This window comes from Mobula hypostoma, chromosome 15 (assembly GCF_963921235.1).
Source record: "Mobula hypostoma chromosome 15, sMobHyp1.1, whole genome shotgun sequence".
Lineage (NCBI taxonomy): Eukaryota > Metazoa > Chordata > Chondrichthyes > Myliobatiformes > Myliobatidae > Mobula > Mobula hypostoma.
The window spans coordinates 47,751,716-47,769,660 of NC_086111.1; the positions used below are offsets into that span (position 1 = coordinate 47,751,716).

At 37.1% G+C, this 17,945-nt stretch overlaps 1 protein-coding gene across 2 annotated transcripts; it reads right to left on the minus strand.

Moving 5' to 3' along the window:
- Positions 1 to 305: 305 nt before the first annotated feature.
- Positions 306 to 15,159, minus strand: cep15 (centrosomal protein 15). Of its 2 annotated transcripts, XM_063067987.1 has the most exons (5): positions 14,773 to 15,159; positions 8,861 to 8,984; positions 5,825 to 5,899; positions 4,886 to 4,966; positions 306 to 2,513 (listed from the first exon to the last, which is right to left on the minus strand). In XM_063067987.1, the coding sequence occupies exons 1-5, from the start codon at positions 14,826 to 14,828 to the stop codon at positions 2,511 to 2,513; spliced, it is 339 nt and encodes a 112-aa protein (XP_062924057.1). In that variant the 5' UTR covers positions 14,829 to 15,159; the 3' UTR covers positions 306 to 2,510. The 2 variants fall into 2 exon arrangements, with proteins under 2 accessions (XP_062924057.1, XP_062924056.1); XM_063067986.1 differs by having other exon boundaries at positions 306 to 4,966.
- Positions 15,160 to 17,945: the final 2,786 nt, after the last annotated feature.

Sequence of the window (17,945 nt, forward strand, 5' to 3'; positions counted from 1 at the left end):
TCCAGCATCCACCAAAACCAGTCATCACACTGCTTTTTGTCTGCCATATTCTCCTAGACTCTGTCACTGCTGCTGAGCTTGCTAATTAGATCCCCAATTATTAAATCTCCTATGACTAACCCCTTTCAATTCTACTCTTTTTTTTCTTTTGGAGAGTTTGGTTGCATGGCTTTATGATTAGTATTCTGATCATTCTCTTTGCAGTCAACAGCCTGAAAGAGAGCAAGCACAAAACATTGTTAGTTTTGACTTTTACTCACTTAAATTTAAGTGTATTCACTTAAGACAATTAGATAAATGTGACAATTTCCATACTTTAATGTATATACAGTATAAATAAATACAAAGGAGCATTATCATATAAAAATAGAAGACAGCCCAAAGGGAGCAAAATTAAAAGGAGAACTTGTCAACCTCCAATCATCCATCAGTTCCCCCCCCCCCACAAATACCAAGAAAAATAATTGACCTTAAGGCAATCAAAAATGATCAATCAGGTAAATGGATGAGGTACAGATAAGCCGAATTGATCGTCTTAAAGGTGTTGAATGCACGCTGTTTTTTTTCCTATCCTTTTTATTCTTTTTCCAATCTATTATCAGTTGATAGCTCCCACTATTCCTTTTCTCCATGAGCAAGCAGTGGGCCTGGCTGGCCCTTCAACAAATTCTGTGTCTTAGAGCACAGTATTAAGCAATATAGGTTAGGGTTAAAGGTGGGTAAAATGAAGATCTATTAAATCTAGGAACAGGGGAAAAATGCAAGGCTTTGCACTTTGGAATATCGGAGGTTTTTGAGAAGCAGGGCACAGGGATTACTCAAGTAGATCATTTCTGCTATCACCCATAAGAGGAAATGGAGAGAAAAGAGGTAGCACTGAGAGGCAAGCAAGAAAAGCAAACAGCCTGACTAACACACACAATTAATGAAACTTGAAATATTACTCACTAGTACCAAATTTTCAAAGGCCGTTGCACAACAGCAGATGGATGGTTTAAGTGAGTTAAGACCAATAGAATTCTGGCTTGCAGAGAGTCATGGTGGTACAACTGCAAGGATTATGTTCAGTTTTGGTCACCAAATTACAGGAAGGATAGTAAGGTTGAAAGAATGCAGAGAAGGTTTACAAGGATGTTGCCGGGACTTGAGAAACTCAGTTACAGAGAAAGGTTGAATAGGTTAGGACTTTATTCCCTGGAGCGTAGAAGAATGAGGGGAGATTTGATAGAGGTATATAAAATTATGATGGGTATAGATAGAGTGAATGCAAGCAGGCTTTTTCCAATGAGGCAAGGGGAGAGAAAAACCAGAGGACATGGGTTAAGGGTGAGGGGGGTAAAGTTTAAAGGGAACTTGGGTGGGGGGGGCTTCTTCACACAGAGAGTGGTGGGAGTATGGAATGAGCTACCAGACGAGGTAGTAAATGTGGGTTCTTTTTTAACATTTAAGAATAAATTGGACAGATACATGGATGGGAGGTTTATGGAGGGATATGGTCCATGTGCAGGTCAATGGGACTAGGCAGAAAATAGTTCAGCACAGCCAAGAAGAGCCAAAAGGCCTGTTTCTGTGCTGTAGTTTCTATGGTTTCTAATTAGACTGTGGCATGTGCCTCACTTATGCAAATAAACACCAAAACATATTGCTCATGCATAGCTATCAACTCTCAAGTTATCCCAACGACTCTCAAGTCTTAAGTGATAAACCAACCTTCAGCAACAAGTTAGAAACTAAATCTAAGGAGTTCCTGAAGAGAAATTTCTGGAACAATATTAAATGTTGAATTGGGAACTTGCAATTTATTTTTAATTTGTAGCAGAGAAAAAATTATTATTTAACTACGGTTATCTATTATTCAGGCTTGACTCATTGCCAACTATGTAATACTGACATTTTTTTAAATGATCTGTTTATAGGTCAGATAATTTGCATAAGTTAGCATACAGTTCTTTATATCCTGCATAATTTCACTTCATTCCCACACTTTTGAGAAACAATTTCAAAGGAAGTTTAACTATCCAAACACCACAGGTAGTGAATCATAAGATACCTGGGGAAATATATTTGATAATTAACAGTTCATTTTAAAGGTTGAAATATATTTGAAATAAATGAACGTAAGATTCTGTCATCACCAGAAGCTATACACACAGTTAACAAGATGACAAGCCATAAATTAACAGTCCAAATTGCTTGCAACATTTTTGTTACACTTTTCTAATTTTATTTATTTTCACTCGTATCAATGAACTTTGAGTGTGGTCATATGTTTCCCAGGAAATTGTTGGCTCCTGTGGTGTTCGATTCAGTATATGGAAATACATGGAAAACACAACTCAAAATAAGCCTCATATAAAAATCCTACCTTAAGATAACCAAAACATCTCCAAGAGACCGGATACATTTTTTTCTAGAACTAACGTTCCTCAATCAGATTGGCTAAATCCTAATTTCCTTCATTTAACATCTTCATCACTTATTCCGTTCAATCTAAATAATTTCACTGTTCATCACTGGAGACCAGAAATATAACAGTTAAATAGGATGTATGATTTTTTTTCTTCTCCCATCAACAACCTCCACATCTGGTGTAAATAACATCACCAAAAAATCCCTTAATCAATACAATAAACAATTTTCAAAGATACAAAAGCTTCAATGACTGATACTGCGCATGGATAAATCAATATGTACTTAAACCTCAAAAATAACATACGCTATCATTCACAGTAGAGTTCTTTAAATGAATACAATACAGCTGAGTACAGAGAAGGCCAGCAAGTAAATAGCACCAGCTGGCATGGCAATGAAATGTGCAGAACGAGAACATTCCAAGTTTAATTCCCAAATTGTGTTTACTGAGCCGACTGATGCACTGGCACTATTATTGACCTCCATGGCACTGGATGATGTGAAAAAGTAAGCCAAAGCTCTCGCATGTCCAGTGAAACATTTAAAAAACAGGACTTTTGAGAATCTCGGTTTGAACAGTACTATCTCCGTAATGCCATCAATTTGCAACAATTCAGGGCTCATTGATAAAGAATAATATTTGCATTAAGTAGCAGTAGTATATTAAGGATAAAACCATACTGCTGGATGAATCACATACCGGTTGTAAAGAAAATGATTAAATATATTTTAAAATATTCCTCTATCCACCATGAATCACAGGACACAGAAAAGTTTTTTTTTCCACCATCCCTTGTGCAGAGGTTGATAACAGTGCTATATACCAATCACTTATGTAAACACACGCTGAGAATTAAATTTGGAATGTTCTCGGAATAGATGGTTCATTACCAAGCGAGCTGGTGCATTTACCTATCGGACGTCTTAGTATCCATCTACATTTTCATTCTTTTCCAAAATCCACCATTATGATAGCCCACACTATACCTTTGGTATATACTACCCATATCAATATTTATATGCAGTATTCGCATTTGAACTTAAATAGCATGTTAAATGCATGTATACAAATGAGAAATAGGCTCTTATATTGATTAAAATCTAACTCAAGATATTTTAGAAAAAAAGATCATCAAAAATATATCTGTGGAATTTAAGTCATTCATCAAATCAGCTGACCCACACACCAATTAAATGCTTGATATAGTCAAAATGAATAAAATTAGCACTGCTGATTGAAGTAGTCGTAGTATCAGATTTGCTCACAAAGCTGAATTTAATAGTTTATATCTAAAACACAGATATTAATGCACAGAAAGCACAAGCTCACAAGTTTGCTTCCTAGGTGTTACACCTCCTTGTCAGAGATAATTGGGGATGGGCAATAAGCTGGCTTTTAAAGTAGTGACTGAATTATGAAGAAATTAAAAACTGGTTAAAAATAATGCTAAATGATCTTTCCTGGACATAATTTCATAATCTGACTGAGCTAAGAGGGGCAGAGTTATTATTTTTAGCATAATTATGAAATTATTCCAAATGTTTTGACTACTTTATTGAGATGAAGTTATGGTTCAAGTTTTCATCCAAATCATCTGTATAATTACAAGCTTAAAGTCTTTCCATAAAACAATAGAATCACATAAAACATTCACCTCCCCCTTCTACCCCTATAACTTCTCCTTGGCATTAACATAATTTTCTGATTTTTAATCTGGCACTATTTGATTCAAACAGTTGAAGTTATAATTATGACAAAACAGCCCTTCAATTAGCATCATGCTCTTCAGCTAATTAAGCCCCTAAAAATTAGAAATAACTACAAAGAACAATTCATTACTTTAATTGGTGCGGCAAGCAAAATGTCTTTTAAATCAGCAGAAAATACACTAACACTTAACATTATGTTTTAGTTTAAAATTCCCTGATGTTTTGCACTAGGTCTGGTGATTTTTACGTCCACATTTTGGGTCAAGGTCCACGTATAACTAACAAGAAAGATCTTTACAGATTTTTTTTGTTCTAAACTCCAGCATTTGTAGTCTTTCTTTCCAAATCCTTTGGATTTAAAAAAAAAATGTCTTTGAATGTCAAAGATATTTTTAAAACAGTGCAAATTAATTACAGGTTCTAAAGAAGGCACAGATCTTACTCCAGCTTTGCTTTCTGTTAAGCCCACTGGTTGTAAAGGGCTAACAAAATTAGCATTCTGGATATGGGTTACATGAGTGTGTCCAAATCATTCAGTTCAATACCAACATTTGTTACGACATCTTCACAAACCATATTGATGATAGAAATATTTTAGTATCAGCCATCATGTTTTATGAGTTTGCTTTTTTTGTTTCCATAATTGAGGAAACCGAGGTGGTGTCTTGAAAGTTGATACCGGAGAGGGTAAATTAGTAATTTGAATGGTATCTTTATCTTGTAGCAACTCATTCTGTGATTGTTTGTGTCTTGCATTCCTTACTTCAACTGGATTTCTTGTTTGTCCCAGAAAAAGCTGTTCCCATTTAGGAAGTTGTTCTTCAATGGATGCCCAGTATTTGGTCTGCATTGAACAAACATAAGTTTTGTAAATAAAAGCAAACAAAATTTCAAATGTATTTGATTTAAACATTACAAATTCTGTGCATAACAATGGAAAAGCCCATTATATTCAAGGGAGTGTGTCAAATTGGATCCAAAATTGGCTAAGTGTCAAGAAGCAAGAGGTAATATTCCAGAGGTATTTTCTTCGCCTGGATGTTGGCCGTATGGCTCCGTAGTACTCAGTATTCAATCATTTATTTTCTGTCATGTATTTTAGTACCTTAGACCTAACTGTAGGAGCATGATAAGATACAAAATTTAGACAAATGTGAAGAAAGCTCACGATAAGGTCTAGGTAATTAAGTAGAAAAATGGTGAATGGAACTCTTAAAAAGTGCAATATAATGCATCTGGGAAAGTTCATCAAGAGGATGTACAGTAGGAGGAACTGAGGGACTTTAAAAAGTATATTCAGATTTTTTTTGAATAGGAAGTCTAAAGGTATAAAGGAGGCTGTTCTTTTTAAGCCAAGGCATACAGCATAACAAGAAAATTTTGCTAGAACTATATAAAACACAAATTAGACCATGACTTGATTTGGTTTCTCAGTTCTGGCCACCGTAGTATATGAAAAATGTGACTGTACTGGACAGGTGCTAAGCAGATTTAGGTGCCAGTAGAACGGCTATTCTTTCCTCTGTTCCAAGTTGTATTTCAAATATTATTTCTCCCATAAGCTCTATTCTTTCTTACACACATTAGGAGTATTAGAAGCATAGAAAATAACTAACTATCATGCATATTTTAAAATTTAATTAGCCAAATAAATATGCTGACATAACAATGAAACTAAACAACACATTAAGCAAGCATGTACCTCAAGGGCAATGACAGCTGGATGCAGTTGTATATGTACTCCAGCCCTTAGGTTTTTCTCTGCTGCTTCTAGATCCTCAAAATAAATTAATAATCACAGATTAAGTAAAACATTTTACATGCCTGACCATTATCTGTTACACTAGATCATTGTCAAAATTCAGAATTAGGACATTAGGACATTAAAAATTAACCAAAAGGAATTTCACCAAACATATTGGTGTACTTAAAATTGCAGATTGCCAACTGGTTCTGTAAATTGATCTTAACAGTTGGAAAAATAACACTGGATCAGAATTTGCAGCAACAGTAAATGATGCACACTGCCGCAGATCTATCTGGCAAATATGATCTTAGCAACTTTTTCCCTAATTCACCAGTGCTGACTTGTTGCCTCAACCACCAAGTCAAAAAGTGAAGGCCCTGCTGCACAACAGAATTATTTCACATTGGCAAATCCAGAATAAGGCCTACCCTCCGGGAAAGAAACTGACAACAACTAAAGTACCACTCCAGGTCTTTGCTGCTGTCAATACTTTCAATTGAGAAGCAATGAAAAACACTGAAACATAAAAAATGTTCTTGAAATCGAAGTTCACTTAATAAAAAGTGACCAACTGAGTGCAAGTTCTTTGCCTTCTACTGTTGTAGCCCATCCACTTCAAATTTCAATGTGTTGTGCAGAGATGCTCTTCTGCACACCTCTGTCATAATGTGAGATTATCTGAGTTAATATCGCCTTCATACCAGCTTGAATCAGTCTGGCCATTCTCCTTTGACCTCTCTTATTAACAAGGCATTTTTGCCCAGAGAACTGCCGCTCACTGGTTTTTTTTTTGTTTTGTTTTTTCGCACTCCCTCATAAACTCTAGAGACTCTAGAAAATCTCAGGAGATCAGCAATTTCTGAGATACTCAAACCACTTCGTCTAGCACCAACAATCATTCCACAATCAAAGTTACTTAGATCACATTCTGATGTTTGGTCAGAACTCCAACAGAACCTCTTGACCATGCCTGCAAGCTTTTATGCATTAAATTGCTGCCAAAAATTTGGCTGATTAGATACTTACATTAACAAACTTGTGTACAGGTGTGCCTAATAAAGTGGCCACTGAGTGTAAATTAATTCATACTTACCCGTGTTCCTAGCAGTTTATCTTTTTCATTCAAATGAACTAACTTCCTGTTTCTGCATATATTCTGCAGGCAGACACCCCAGTGTGGCCACTGGAGAAATTCAGACAGTCTGTGATCTGCCACTTATCTCAACAGAAACCTAATGTCCAAGGGCATTTAGGGTATGGTCACCAAATAGCAGCCAAATAGTTTAGAATATCTACTTTAAAATGGAAACCCTGAATTTGGCAAGAAATGCTGATGATTTGGTGCGTAATTACTGGCGTTCCCAACAAGTTCTCTCCTACTGAATGGTCTGTTAGCTTCACTCAATTTTCACAGCAATGTTATATGTGTATGCAATTGGTCACAAATATTATTAGTGGAGTATCTTCTTTCTTCCTCCTTCTTTACTCCATTTTAAAAGCATATGAATATGGTTCTAATTTTAATGTTTTAAACATATCTAAGACCCACTCCACTTAATCTAGAAAAAGGAAGACATATTCTTTGGAATCCCTCTCTCACCCATATTCTGGTTGACTTAATTAAATGTAACACCCTGGGAGAGGTTTCATTGTTAATGCAATGTTTTTTCTGTAGCAGCAGTGTTTGGGTTATGGCTAGAGATAATGGGGGCTTTGGAATGTGCACTGTCCAATGAAAGGAATGTTTTTTCTTGTTGTGTGCCTGAGAACGAGGTGATCTGGGTCTTTTGTTCAGCGAGAGATGAAGAGAGAAGATGACAGAAAGGAGAGGCCGTCGACAGCAGGATGGGGTGGTCTTGGAGTGGGGCCAGTAATCGTCGAAGCCTGGGGAAAATCGATGGAGGACCAACGGAAGGGAAACCATGAGCTCCAATTTGTGCACATTAGACTTTCATTAAAATGGGCCCTTTTCTTTTTGTTTTTCTTCACTAATCCTTTAGTCAAATTAAGAATTATAAAGCTAGATCGTTCAGTTGCATATGGTGTACTGTCTGTTATTTTGTAGTACTGATTTGTAACAGGGGAAACAGATCACACAGCATCCCCTGCGTTCCACTGTTCTCTCTTGATTCATTGATCACCAAATAGAAGTTCACCAATGTTCTTCTCAATTTCAACACAGCATCCCATGATTTAATTTTTTTAAAGCAAGATTTCATAATGTAACTAAAGCATTAAGTTATTACGTATTATGCTTTGGCAGTATTTTTTAATTATAGGGCATTTCCCAAGTACAGTAAATTAATGTGCATAAAATGCTATTTCTTCATACCTACAATGCCATTTCAGTAATGAGCTTCAAAGACCATTGAATCACTACTTTACCAAGTAGTAGAGCTTCTCCTGAGTTGTCACTTGAGCTTTCAACACCCATAAAGCCCTGCTTTGTCACTTCTTGAGGGTCATACCTTTGATTTCATTTTAGTTAATTTGATTGCATCAAAGCATGTCCAATTTTTTCCCTCATTATAAACTGCCATATTTTTCATTTCAGAAGGAAAGACAGGGAAACAAGCCAAGACACAAAATGTTAGTGATTGTCGAAACTGTGGGGACAGGAAGTTGTGTATTTTTCTTTTATAAAAATGTTGAGGTCATACAGAAACAGATTTCTGCCAAACATTCTATAACTTTGAGAAAATTTAAGTGACAGCAGTAAAAAAAGATGTGACAGTCAAATTTCTATGAGATGCAAAATTTATTATAGATTCATCTATTAATAGCTGCAGTATTATACCAGTGGTCAGAGCTAATGATAAGAATTTTCTTTTCGAACTTTAATTTTTTTTTAAAAAACATTAGATCTTCTTAAAAAGTTAAATTTTTATTTAAATACTGATGAACTAAAATTAGAACAGGATAAACAGATCAGAGTTCAAACCAAATTTTAAGAACAGTCAAAAAAACCCTCAGTCTTGGACAAGGACTTACTTTTAAAAGTAATTTGTTTCTCTCATTTGCTGACTCAAACTTTATTGCTTGCAGTTTTTTCTCCTTTACCTGACTTTCAAGCTGGTCTTCCATTTGCTGAAGCAATGTTGCTCTTAGACTCAATCTGGAGGGAACAAAATGAGCACCAAATTGCACTTGTCCCAATTCTTGCACTTGTGAAATAAGATGCTCCAAAAACTTGAAGACGTTGCAAAGAAATGCTACTCAACCAACAGCACCAAGCTCTTCTACTTTACCATACGGCTAAATATTTTATAATATCATTGAAACATATTCTCTTGCTTACCCACCACAAATAAAGTTGTACTTTGGCAACAGATACAAATTAAAGATCAGAAAGAAGCTACTTGAGTAAGAGTTTCAAGCAAGTCCTTTTCTATACATCTTATTTACCCTCTGGTCTTGGAATCCATCAGTGAAAATTAGTGTATTACCAACTGTGGGTCCAATTACACCTTACCATTTCAAACAAAATCCACCATCTTTGGCATGACTTGTTCTTCCAGCAAAGCTTGAGATCAAATAGCCTTTGCTTTTTATTACTTTCCACCAACACCTTCTCCTCCCCCCCTCCCCACTGATTCTCACTCTAACCAAGATCTGGGCCCCCTCGAGGCAACCCAAAAGTGCCTCTGACAGGTGAACTGTACTTTGATAACAAAATGATGACAGTATTTATTGCCAAGCTAGGAGATTCCTCCAAACATATAAAATGCTCTAAACATAGTATCTTTAAAAATTCCAGGTTATTTTGATATAATATGTAGGGTACAATTGGCCAATGTCATTTAATTTTCTGTCCACAATAAAGTTCCTTGTTTAATTCCAGGCCGGAATGCAAAGCTTAGCTTTGTTAAACTACCCTTATAATGCAACAAACAGTTCTCTTTGTATTGTTTTGTTACATGAAGATTAAATTAAGTACCCAAATTATCATTTGAACAATGCATTATAATGCTTAAATTGTTTTAGACCGTTGTGCAGGCTAATCATTCTAACATCAGAAACGCATTCGTCATAATATCTACACCTTGACAGTTACACAGATAAACTGCTAATCCAAAACTCTTTCTAAACTGCTTTGTTTGCAGTACATTTTTCAATGCGCAGAATTATATGTTTCTTCATTTGATGTTAGTTATTCATTTTGCCACAAACTAGTAGAAATTATTTTATACTGTATCACAACCTATTTGGAGGATGGGGGAAGAACGACAATAGTTTTGCCAACTACTTTTTGTTTTTAAAACAAACTTATTGGTTGGGTTCATGATATTTAAAGTTGGCTCTGGTTTAAATGATGAATAGAAAAGATCAGGAATTCCAAATTCAACTGGTGATAGCCAGAAGGGTGTCTAATTTTCAAGAGATAGATTGGTTCGGCATAATTTCTACAACAAAATACATTCTAATGCCTTCAGAGAAAGAACAGAAATAAATCTGCAGATTATAATTACAAAGGAATGCAGATAAGTACAGCAAATGGAATTCAATACAGCACAGTGAAGTCTGAGGTAATCTATTTCGCATCCCCAATCAAAATATTTTCAAAACAGTGAGAAACTATGACTGCACATGAACGAATATTTAGTTGTCCATGGGCACAGGTAGCTGAAGGTTAGTCCATAAATACATAAAGCCCATTGAAATATTGTCCTTTATCTCAAAGTGGTTGAATTGAAAAAGAGAGCTACTCAAGCATCATCAGGCTCTAAGTGGAAGACTGATTTTAATTTTGAGCATACAATTCAAGAAAAAGTATGTTTGGACAATCCGAAAGAGTAAAAATGAAAAACATCTCAAAGCATTAAACTTTTAAATAATGTGTAAAGTCTACATATACTTTTGAAAAGCTAAGGAGTGATGGCAAGTGAGAGGCATTTACTCAGACTTGATACAATGGGACTCTTCCTGTGATGAGGAAGTCAACGTAAACAGAATCTCAAAGAATGGAGCTGAGGAATTTAAAAGTTAAATCTGGAATCACTTCTTATACAGCAAGATAATTGCAAGTATAACTCAAATATTGGGCTAATTTGTATTTTCAACAGTTAAATTAATATACAAGGCTTCTGAAAACAGTGAGTGGCATCTCCAAGATTGAGAGTTAAATATTGGAAGGATCAGCTGGAGGGTGTATTTATTTATTGAGATAGAGCACAAAATAGGCCCATTTGGTCATTCCCCTGCCTACAGGGAGACGAACAAACTCCTTTTAGATCAAGTATGGGCAACCTGTGGCGCATTGGATGATTAGAAGTAGCTCATTGCACCCCAGTGATAATAATAAAAAAGTAAGCCTGCTCATGCAAAAAGTATGAACCAAAAACCGATTTGAAGAAAAAAATCTATAACAGGAATTCAAGTAGCTTAGAGCTAGAATGGGTTTTACTGAGAATAAATCTAAAACTTAGCAATTATTTTTAGCGATTTTATTACTTCGTGCACATCTTTTGGCAAATGTTATCTTCTTTCACATTAATCTGTTTTCAATTAAAAATGTTCAATGAGTCAAACTAGGAAAGAAGGACTTTTGTTCTGCAGTCGTTCCATAACTGTTCAATACAAGTTTGATACTTGTTTGATCCTGAGGCCCCAGGCACTGTGTCACAGGTTTTTGCCAGTTTACAATTGACACTCGTGCGCTACGGAGTTATGCTTTGTTCATCCTTTGTGAACGTCTGCAGTTTTGTACTTTTTCGAAAATTGAGCCTTGTTTTTACATTCAGTTACCCATCACAGTGCAAAAGAAAATGAGCAAAAGAAAAGCAGAAAGTGATAGTAAGCATGAATTCAATGAACAGTGGGAAAATAAGTTCTTATTTATAGCGGGTCAATCAGGAAAACCATTGTTCATTGTTTGTGAAAACACTTTCTCACATAATAGAAGACATGATATTAATAGACACTATAAAACACAACAATCAGACCGAAATAGAAGGAAAACTGAAGCTAGCACTTGGGTCTGAGTTACGGAAAGAATGTGACTAAGAAAAAGGAAGAAATCAAAAGAAGACAAAATATATTTGTTAAGTCTCATTAAGGTAAGTAATGTTTATCTTGTTTTTATATTAAATCAATATATCATGTAAAAATGATAAATATGTCTATATTAACTTATTTTTACAAGAATTGAATGGGGGTACAAGAGTTGTACGGCGCATCCGAACTCGTGCGTGAAAAAATTGATGCGTGGAATGTAAAAGTTTGGCCACCGCTGTTTTAGATGATGTCGGAATTGAACTCAGACACCCCAAGCTGTAATAGCGTCGTGCTAACCACTACGCTACTGTGGTGTGGCTTTAAAATCAAATCAAAAAGCAAACTAAAGAGAAGGAAATAAAATTAGGTCAAGAAAAGGAAAAATGTTTTAAAATGATTTTACAAACTGCAAAATTGAAAAGCTTTGAGTCCGCACTCAAATTAGTTAATAGCTCTGTGACTAAATTAGATAGTTATCAACAAATCACATTGAAAAGACATTTCTATTTATAGTTGCAAGACTTAGCATTCTGTGGTGTGTTTAATAGGGACAGATGAGAAGGCATAAGTAGTTCCTGGGAGAGAGGATATTTTCACAAAGCTAACAGTGAAGCTGCTTAATTTAGCCAGCAACTTTCACATATTTACATTTAATTACACATTTGCTCCTCACTTGAAACAGTTCTGCCTTTTACTCATAAATAACAGTGAGTACCATTAGCCATACCATTGCATCGAAAGTCTGTCACTCCTACTAATCTCAAATTGTTCATTGGTAAGGTAACACTACAGATTTGATTCCAGGTTTTGACTTTGGTATTAGAATACCCTGAAATAAAATAGTTCTTGTTGGGAGCATAGTACATCTGGTAAATCTGGCATTCATCGTACTGTTTTAAAAAAAGTATAAAAGAACACTATTGTGTTCCTTAGAAGCTTGGAGATTTCATTTAGAAGGGGAGTATTTTTGAATAAGTAGTATTCCAATTGATTCCTCAGAAGCTCAAAGAAAAATGTGCTCAAAAAGGAGTCTAGTTTCAAACTAAATTAATCTGGAACTAGGTTTGAAAGCAAAATACCATCACCACTAGAAAATGGAAATAAACAGCAAGTCAGGCAATATCTGTGAAGAGAGAAACAAGGTAATTGCTTCAGGCTACAGATCATTCCCCAGAAATGAACAACTCTAGAATGTAAACAAACAAAAAAGGGGGAAAAGGAATTAAACTCAAAATTTCTGATATGGTGAAGCCAGAAGAGATTCAAAAGTCAAAAAGGTTGATGGCTCAAGGCAAAAGTGAAAATGCGACAAATATGAGGAGACACAAATATGAATCATCTGAAATTGGTGAAAGTGTTGAGTCATGAATGACATAAGACACCAAATAAGATGAGTGCTACTGTTTGAACTTACACTACGTGCAATGAAGACAGAGAAATTAGGGTGGAGTAGAGAACTGAAGTGGAAAACGAATGGACGCCCAAATTCAAACTCTTGCAAACAAGTGCTCCAATAAGAGATTATCCAATATGACATTTTCACAAAGTCCTAAACTTATTTTAAGCTGTGGAAAAAATTGCCAATACAACCCAAAGAACTGCATTCCTTTTATTTTGAACAAGCATTACAACCAGTTCATTAGGATGTCAGAAAACATTGCCCATTAAAGGAAAAAAAAGGTAACAGCCTCACAATTCACACATGGTTGAAAAACAAGTTGAAATCCTATACTTCTATACACGTGACATGCGAACTACCTCTAACAGACATAAAGGCACGGGAGAAATACCACAAATACTGTTGCTTAAAACCTTCCAAATTCAATGGAAGAATTAACAGACCAAGGCAGCATCCTCTCCCAGGACAACATCCCCAGGAGAGTCCTTGGTAAGTCACAGTTGGCTACATTGGGCAGACAACATCCTGAGCTGTAACGCAGGGAGCTTACTTGATAAAGACAAAGATCCAAGGATCAAGAAGGCTTCTCAAAGCACAAAATCCCAACTGACTCCCTGGAATTTCTGCCCCATAATCAGCCAAAGTAAAAAAAAAGTATATTCAGGGCAGTAATAAAGGCTATACATTGGAGCACTGCCTAAGCTGCAGAAAGACAGCACAGCACCACTTCAAAAACTACTCACTTATCCAACTGATCAGCAAGACACCTCTTGTTCCATCTGTGGAGTGTATGTGCTTCCACCCACTGACCACATTAGAACCTACAGATAATCAAGCCCTACCTCATGGAACACACACAAAATGCTGGTAGAGTACAGCAGGCCAGGCAGCATCTATAGGAGGTACAGTCAACGTTTCGGGCCGAGACCCTTCGTCAGGACTAACTGAAAGAAGAGATAGTAAGAGATTTGAAAGAGGGAGGAGGAGGGGGAGATCGGAAATGACAGGTGGGGGAGGGATGGAGCCAAGAGCTGGGCAGTTGATTGGCTAAAGGGTGCTGGTAACAACTAAGTGGGGCTATTAAATTTAGTAAAACGTATGCCAACTGACAAAGAATGAATCCTGAGTTCAGCAAGTCAACGGCCAGCAGAATAATGTTAAACTTACCTCAGAGTCATCCTCCAAAGGCGACTTCCATGAACTACAGCAAGGAATCCTTCAGGGCCAGGAAGACGAAACTCTGGCCATAAATCTGATAACCAGCTCAACAACCCCTCCTAGTGGGGAGACAAGTAGTCTAGCTCTGTTCCACAATACTGTTGACGGGAACCCATTATTTATGTGTCTTTTTTAACTCAACGGTTCAGAACTGTTTTTTCCAGTATGTTTTAATTTACAAGTGATAAAAAATCTAAAATTATTTCATACTGCGGCAGGAATATAGCGCGGCTTGGGTTTAACAAGATTAACGACAGATAAGACCGTTTAGCTCACCGCTCTTGGCACTTACATTTTTTCATGACGTTTGCTCAGTTCAACTTCATGTGCTAAGTAAGACATTTTCATTCGGGTTCGCAGCACCGTAAGCGTCCCAGTTTCTTAATGATCGCACCCAGTGACGTGTCAATGAAAACCTATTGATGCAAAACACAAGGATATAAAATGCATGAATCTAAACTTAAACTGTCTGACGAGTGGCTCCCAAGTCGTTAAATCCCTGTTTTAAAAGGAGAATCAACTGCAACGAAATCTGACTGTAACTTTATCTCTGATCATACTATTGTCCTTTGCCGGGCGAATAGGAGGCCCAACACCCAGGTCATCGAGCAGAACGACCAAGCCCCTGGTCCCCAGGCCGAGCCCTATTGTCCCCAGAACTCCTCTCCAGGCCCGTGGGCCCGGGCTTCCGCGCTGAATTCTGGGAGTGCAGCAAATCACGGGAACATCGCCATAGTAACCGCACCGGCGGGAGTAGCCGTCCCTATAACTCATTTAAATCCAGTTCGTCCCGAATTATCAATGGATCATGGCAAGAAAGCGCTGCCGACCTGTTGGAACGAACACAGCCGTATTCAGAGAGAGAAGCCCTTGAACGGCAGCAGAAGACATTTGATTCCTTCACCCCGGTCATCTGAAGTTACTCTCTGACGATAAAGTGATATTAATAGATTACAATAGATTAATTGAGTGAACTTGTTCTTAATTCATCCTTCTAGGAATTTAGCCCATAGTTTCTGATCGTTTATGAAGTACATGAGTTCTGGTGGCTTGGGAATGAACCCCGAGACCTTTAACCTCAAGACATTTGGCCACAGGTTAATGCGACATCTATCTAACTTCCCTCCTTACCTCCCTCCTTCCTTTTAGATACAGCGAAGAAAACGTCTTGCTGGCCCTTTCAGCTGCACTGCCCAACAATCCTCAGTTTAACCCCAGCCTAATCACGGGACAATTTACAATGACATACCAATCAGTACGCCTTTGGGCTGTGTGAGGAAACCAGAGTACCCAGAGGAAACACACACAGCCATGGGGAGAATGTACAAACTCCTCACAGGCAGTGATGGGAATTGAACCTAGGTTACTAGCATTGTAAAGCGTTGCACTATGCTACCGTACTGCCCTGTGAGTTGGAAAGGTCTGTGGTCTGCCCATCCAGGAATTTTATACTGTACCTCATCTGCTTTAAGGCATTGATGGAGCCTTGGCCACATGACATGTGAATTTGAAATCTCTGGTTATATTATTGTTTTATAATGTGTTATCTTCACATTTTGTATTTATCTCAGTCTAAAGTTCCAAGGTTTTTCTTTGCCAACTTTCTTAATTAAAGCACAACAGTTACTACCCTCAACTGGCACTTCACCTGCACATAAATGCCATTACAAAGAAAGCATGGCAGCGACTCTACTTTTTTAGAAGTTTGTGAATGTCATCTAAAACTTTGACAAACCTTCAGTGGAAAGTACATTGACTGGTTTTATCATGTCTGGTATGGAAATGCCAATACCCTTGAATGGAAAAATCTACAAAAACTAGTGGATACAGCCCAGTCAATCAAGGGTAAAGCTCTCCCACCACTGAGCACATCTACGTGGGGCGCTGTCACAGGGAAGCAGCATCCATCTTCAACAACCCACACCATCCAGGTTCATGCTTTCTTCTTGCTGCTACCAGCAGGAAGAGGTTCCAAAGCCTCAGGACCAACACCACTGGGTTCAGGAGCAGTTACTATCCCTCAACCATCAGGCTCTTAAACCAGAGGGGATAACTTCACTTGTCTCATCACTGAACTGTTCTCACAATCTATGGACTGACTTTCAAGGATTCCTCATCTCATGTTCTCAATATTTATTGTTTATTTATCAATTACTTTTTTTCTTTAATTGCACAGTTGAGGTCTTTTGCACATAGGCTGTCCGTAGTGTTGGGTGCGCTCTTTCATTGATTCTGTTGTGTTTCTTGTATTTACTGTGAATGCCCATTAGAAAATGAATCTCAGGGATGTATATGGTGACATATATGTACATAGATAATACATTTACTTTGAACTTTGAACCTGCAGCTAATAATGATGCAAATATCTTAAACCAAGCTCCTGCAGTGTCTTCTCTAGATTCCCATGGTGTTCTTGGATAACCCTGGTCCGGCAGACCTGACATCAATCTCAACTCCACATTCCCGCCTTCTTCTTTGTTTTCTTATTAAAAATCTTCCTTTTCTTTTTTAATCTTTTTATTAATTTTCAAGTTCATAAACATAATAACAGTAGTGATACAAAGAGATTGGAATGACCTTATTGTTAATAAACATATACAAAAAAGACTATGAATAGTACAAGTGTAATAGACTTCCAAACTCTTGATATAGTTAATCATGAAGAAAAAAGAAATAAAAAGAAAAGGATATTGCAAAGAAAAACCCCAAAAAACAACAAAACCTAAAAAAAGAACTAATGGCTAAACCCCAAAAAAAGCAAACAGAACAAAACAAGGCTGAACCAATATATTAGATCGAATACACTAATTAATGTCGTCAACTCCGCTCCTCTGTTCATATATTCTAAGTTAATAAAAAGGAGTCAGAAAAGGTCAAACTACCTCACATGAAAATGTTGAATAAATGGCTTCCAAGTCTCTTCAAATTTAACCGAAGGATTAAAAATGACACCTCTGATTTTTTTCTAATTTTAAACATGATATAGAAACATAGAAAATAGGTGCAGGAGTAGGCCATTCCGCCCTTCGAGCCTGCACCGCCATTTATTATGATCATGGCTGATCATCCAACTCAGAACCCCGCCCCAGCCTTCCCTCCATACCCCCTGACCCCCGTAGCCACAAGGGCCATATCTAACTCCCTCTTAAATATAGCCAATGAACTGGCCTCAACTGTTTCCTGTGGCAGAGAATTCCACAGATTCACCACTCTCTGTGTGAAGAAGTTTTTCCTAATCTCGGTCCTAAAAGGCTTCCCCTCTATCCTCAAACTGTGACCCCTCGTTCTGGACATCCCCAACATCGGGAACAATCTTCCTGCATCTAGCCTGTCCAATCCCTTTAGGATCTTATACGTTTCAATCAGATCCCCCCTCAATCTTCTAAATTCCAACGAGTACAAGCCCAATTCATCCAGTCTTTCTTCATATGAAAGTCCCGCCATCCCAAGAATCAATCTGGTGAA

Excerpts from the sequence above, each read along its gene's own strand:
- cep15 (XM_063067986.1), bottom strand. The coding sequence starts at position 14,828 with ATGAAAATGTCTTACTTAGCACATGAAGTTGAACTGAGCAAACGTCAT. Across the intron at positions 8,985-14,772 it reads AGCAAACGTCATGAAAAAAT|ATTGAGTCTAAGAGCAACAT; the intron begins GTAAGTGCCAAG and ends TGTTCCCTCCAG. Across the intron at positions 4,967-5,824 it reads CAGCTGTCATTGCCCTTGAG|ACCAAATACTGGGCATCCAT; the intron begins GTACATGCTTGC and ends TGTTCAATGCAG.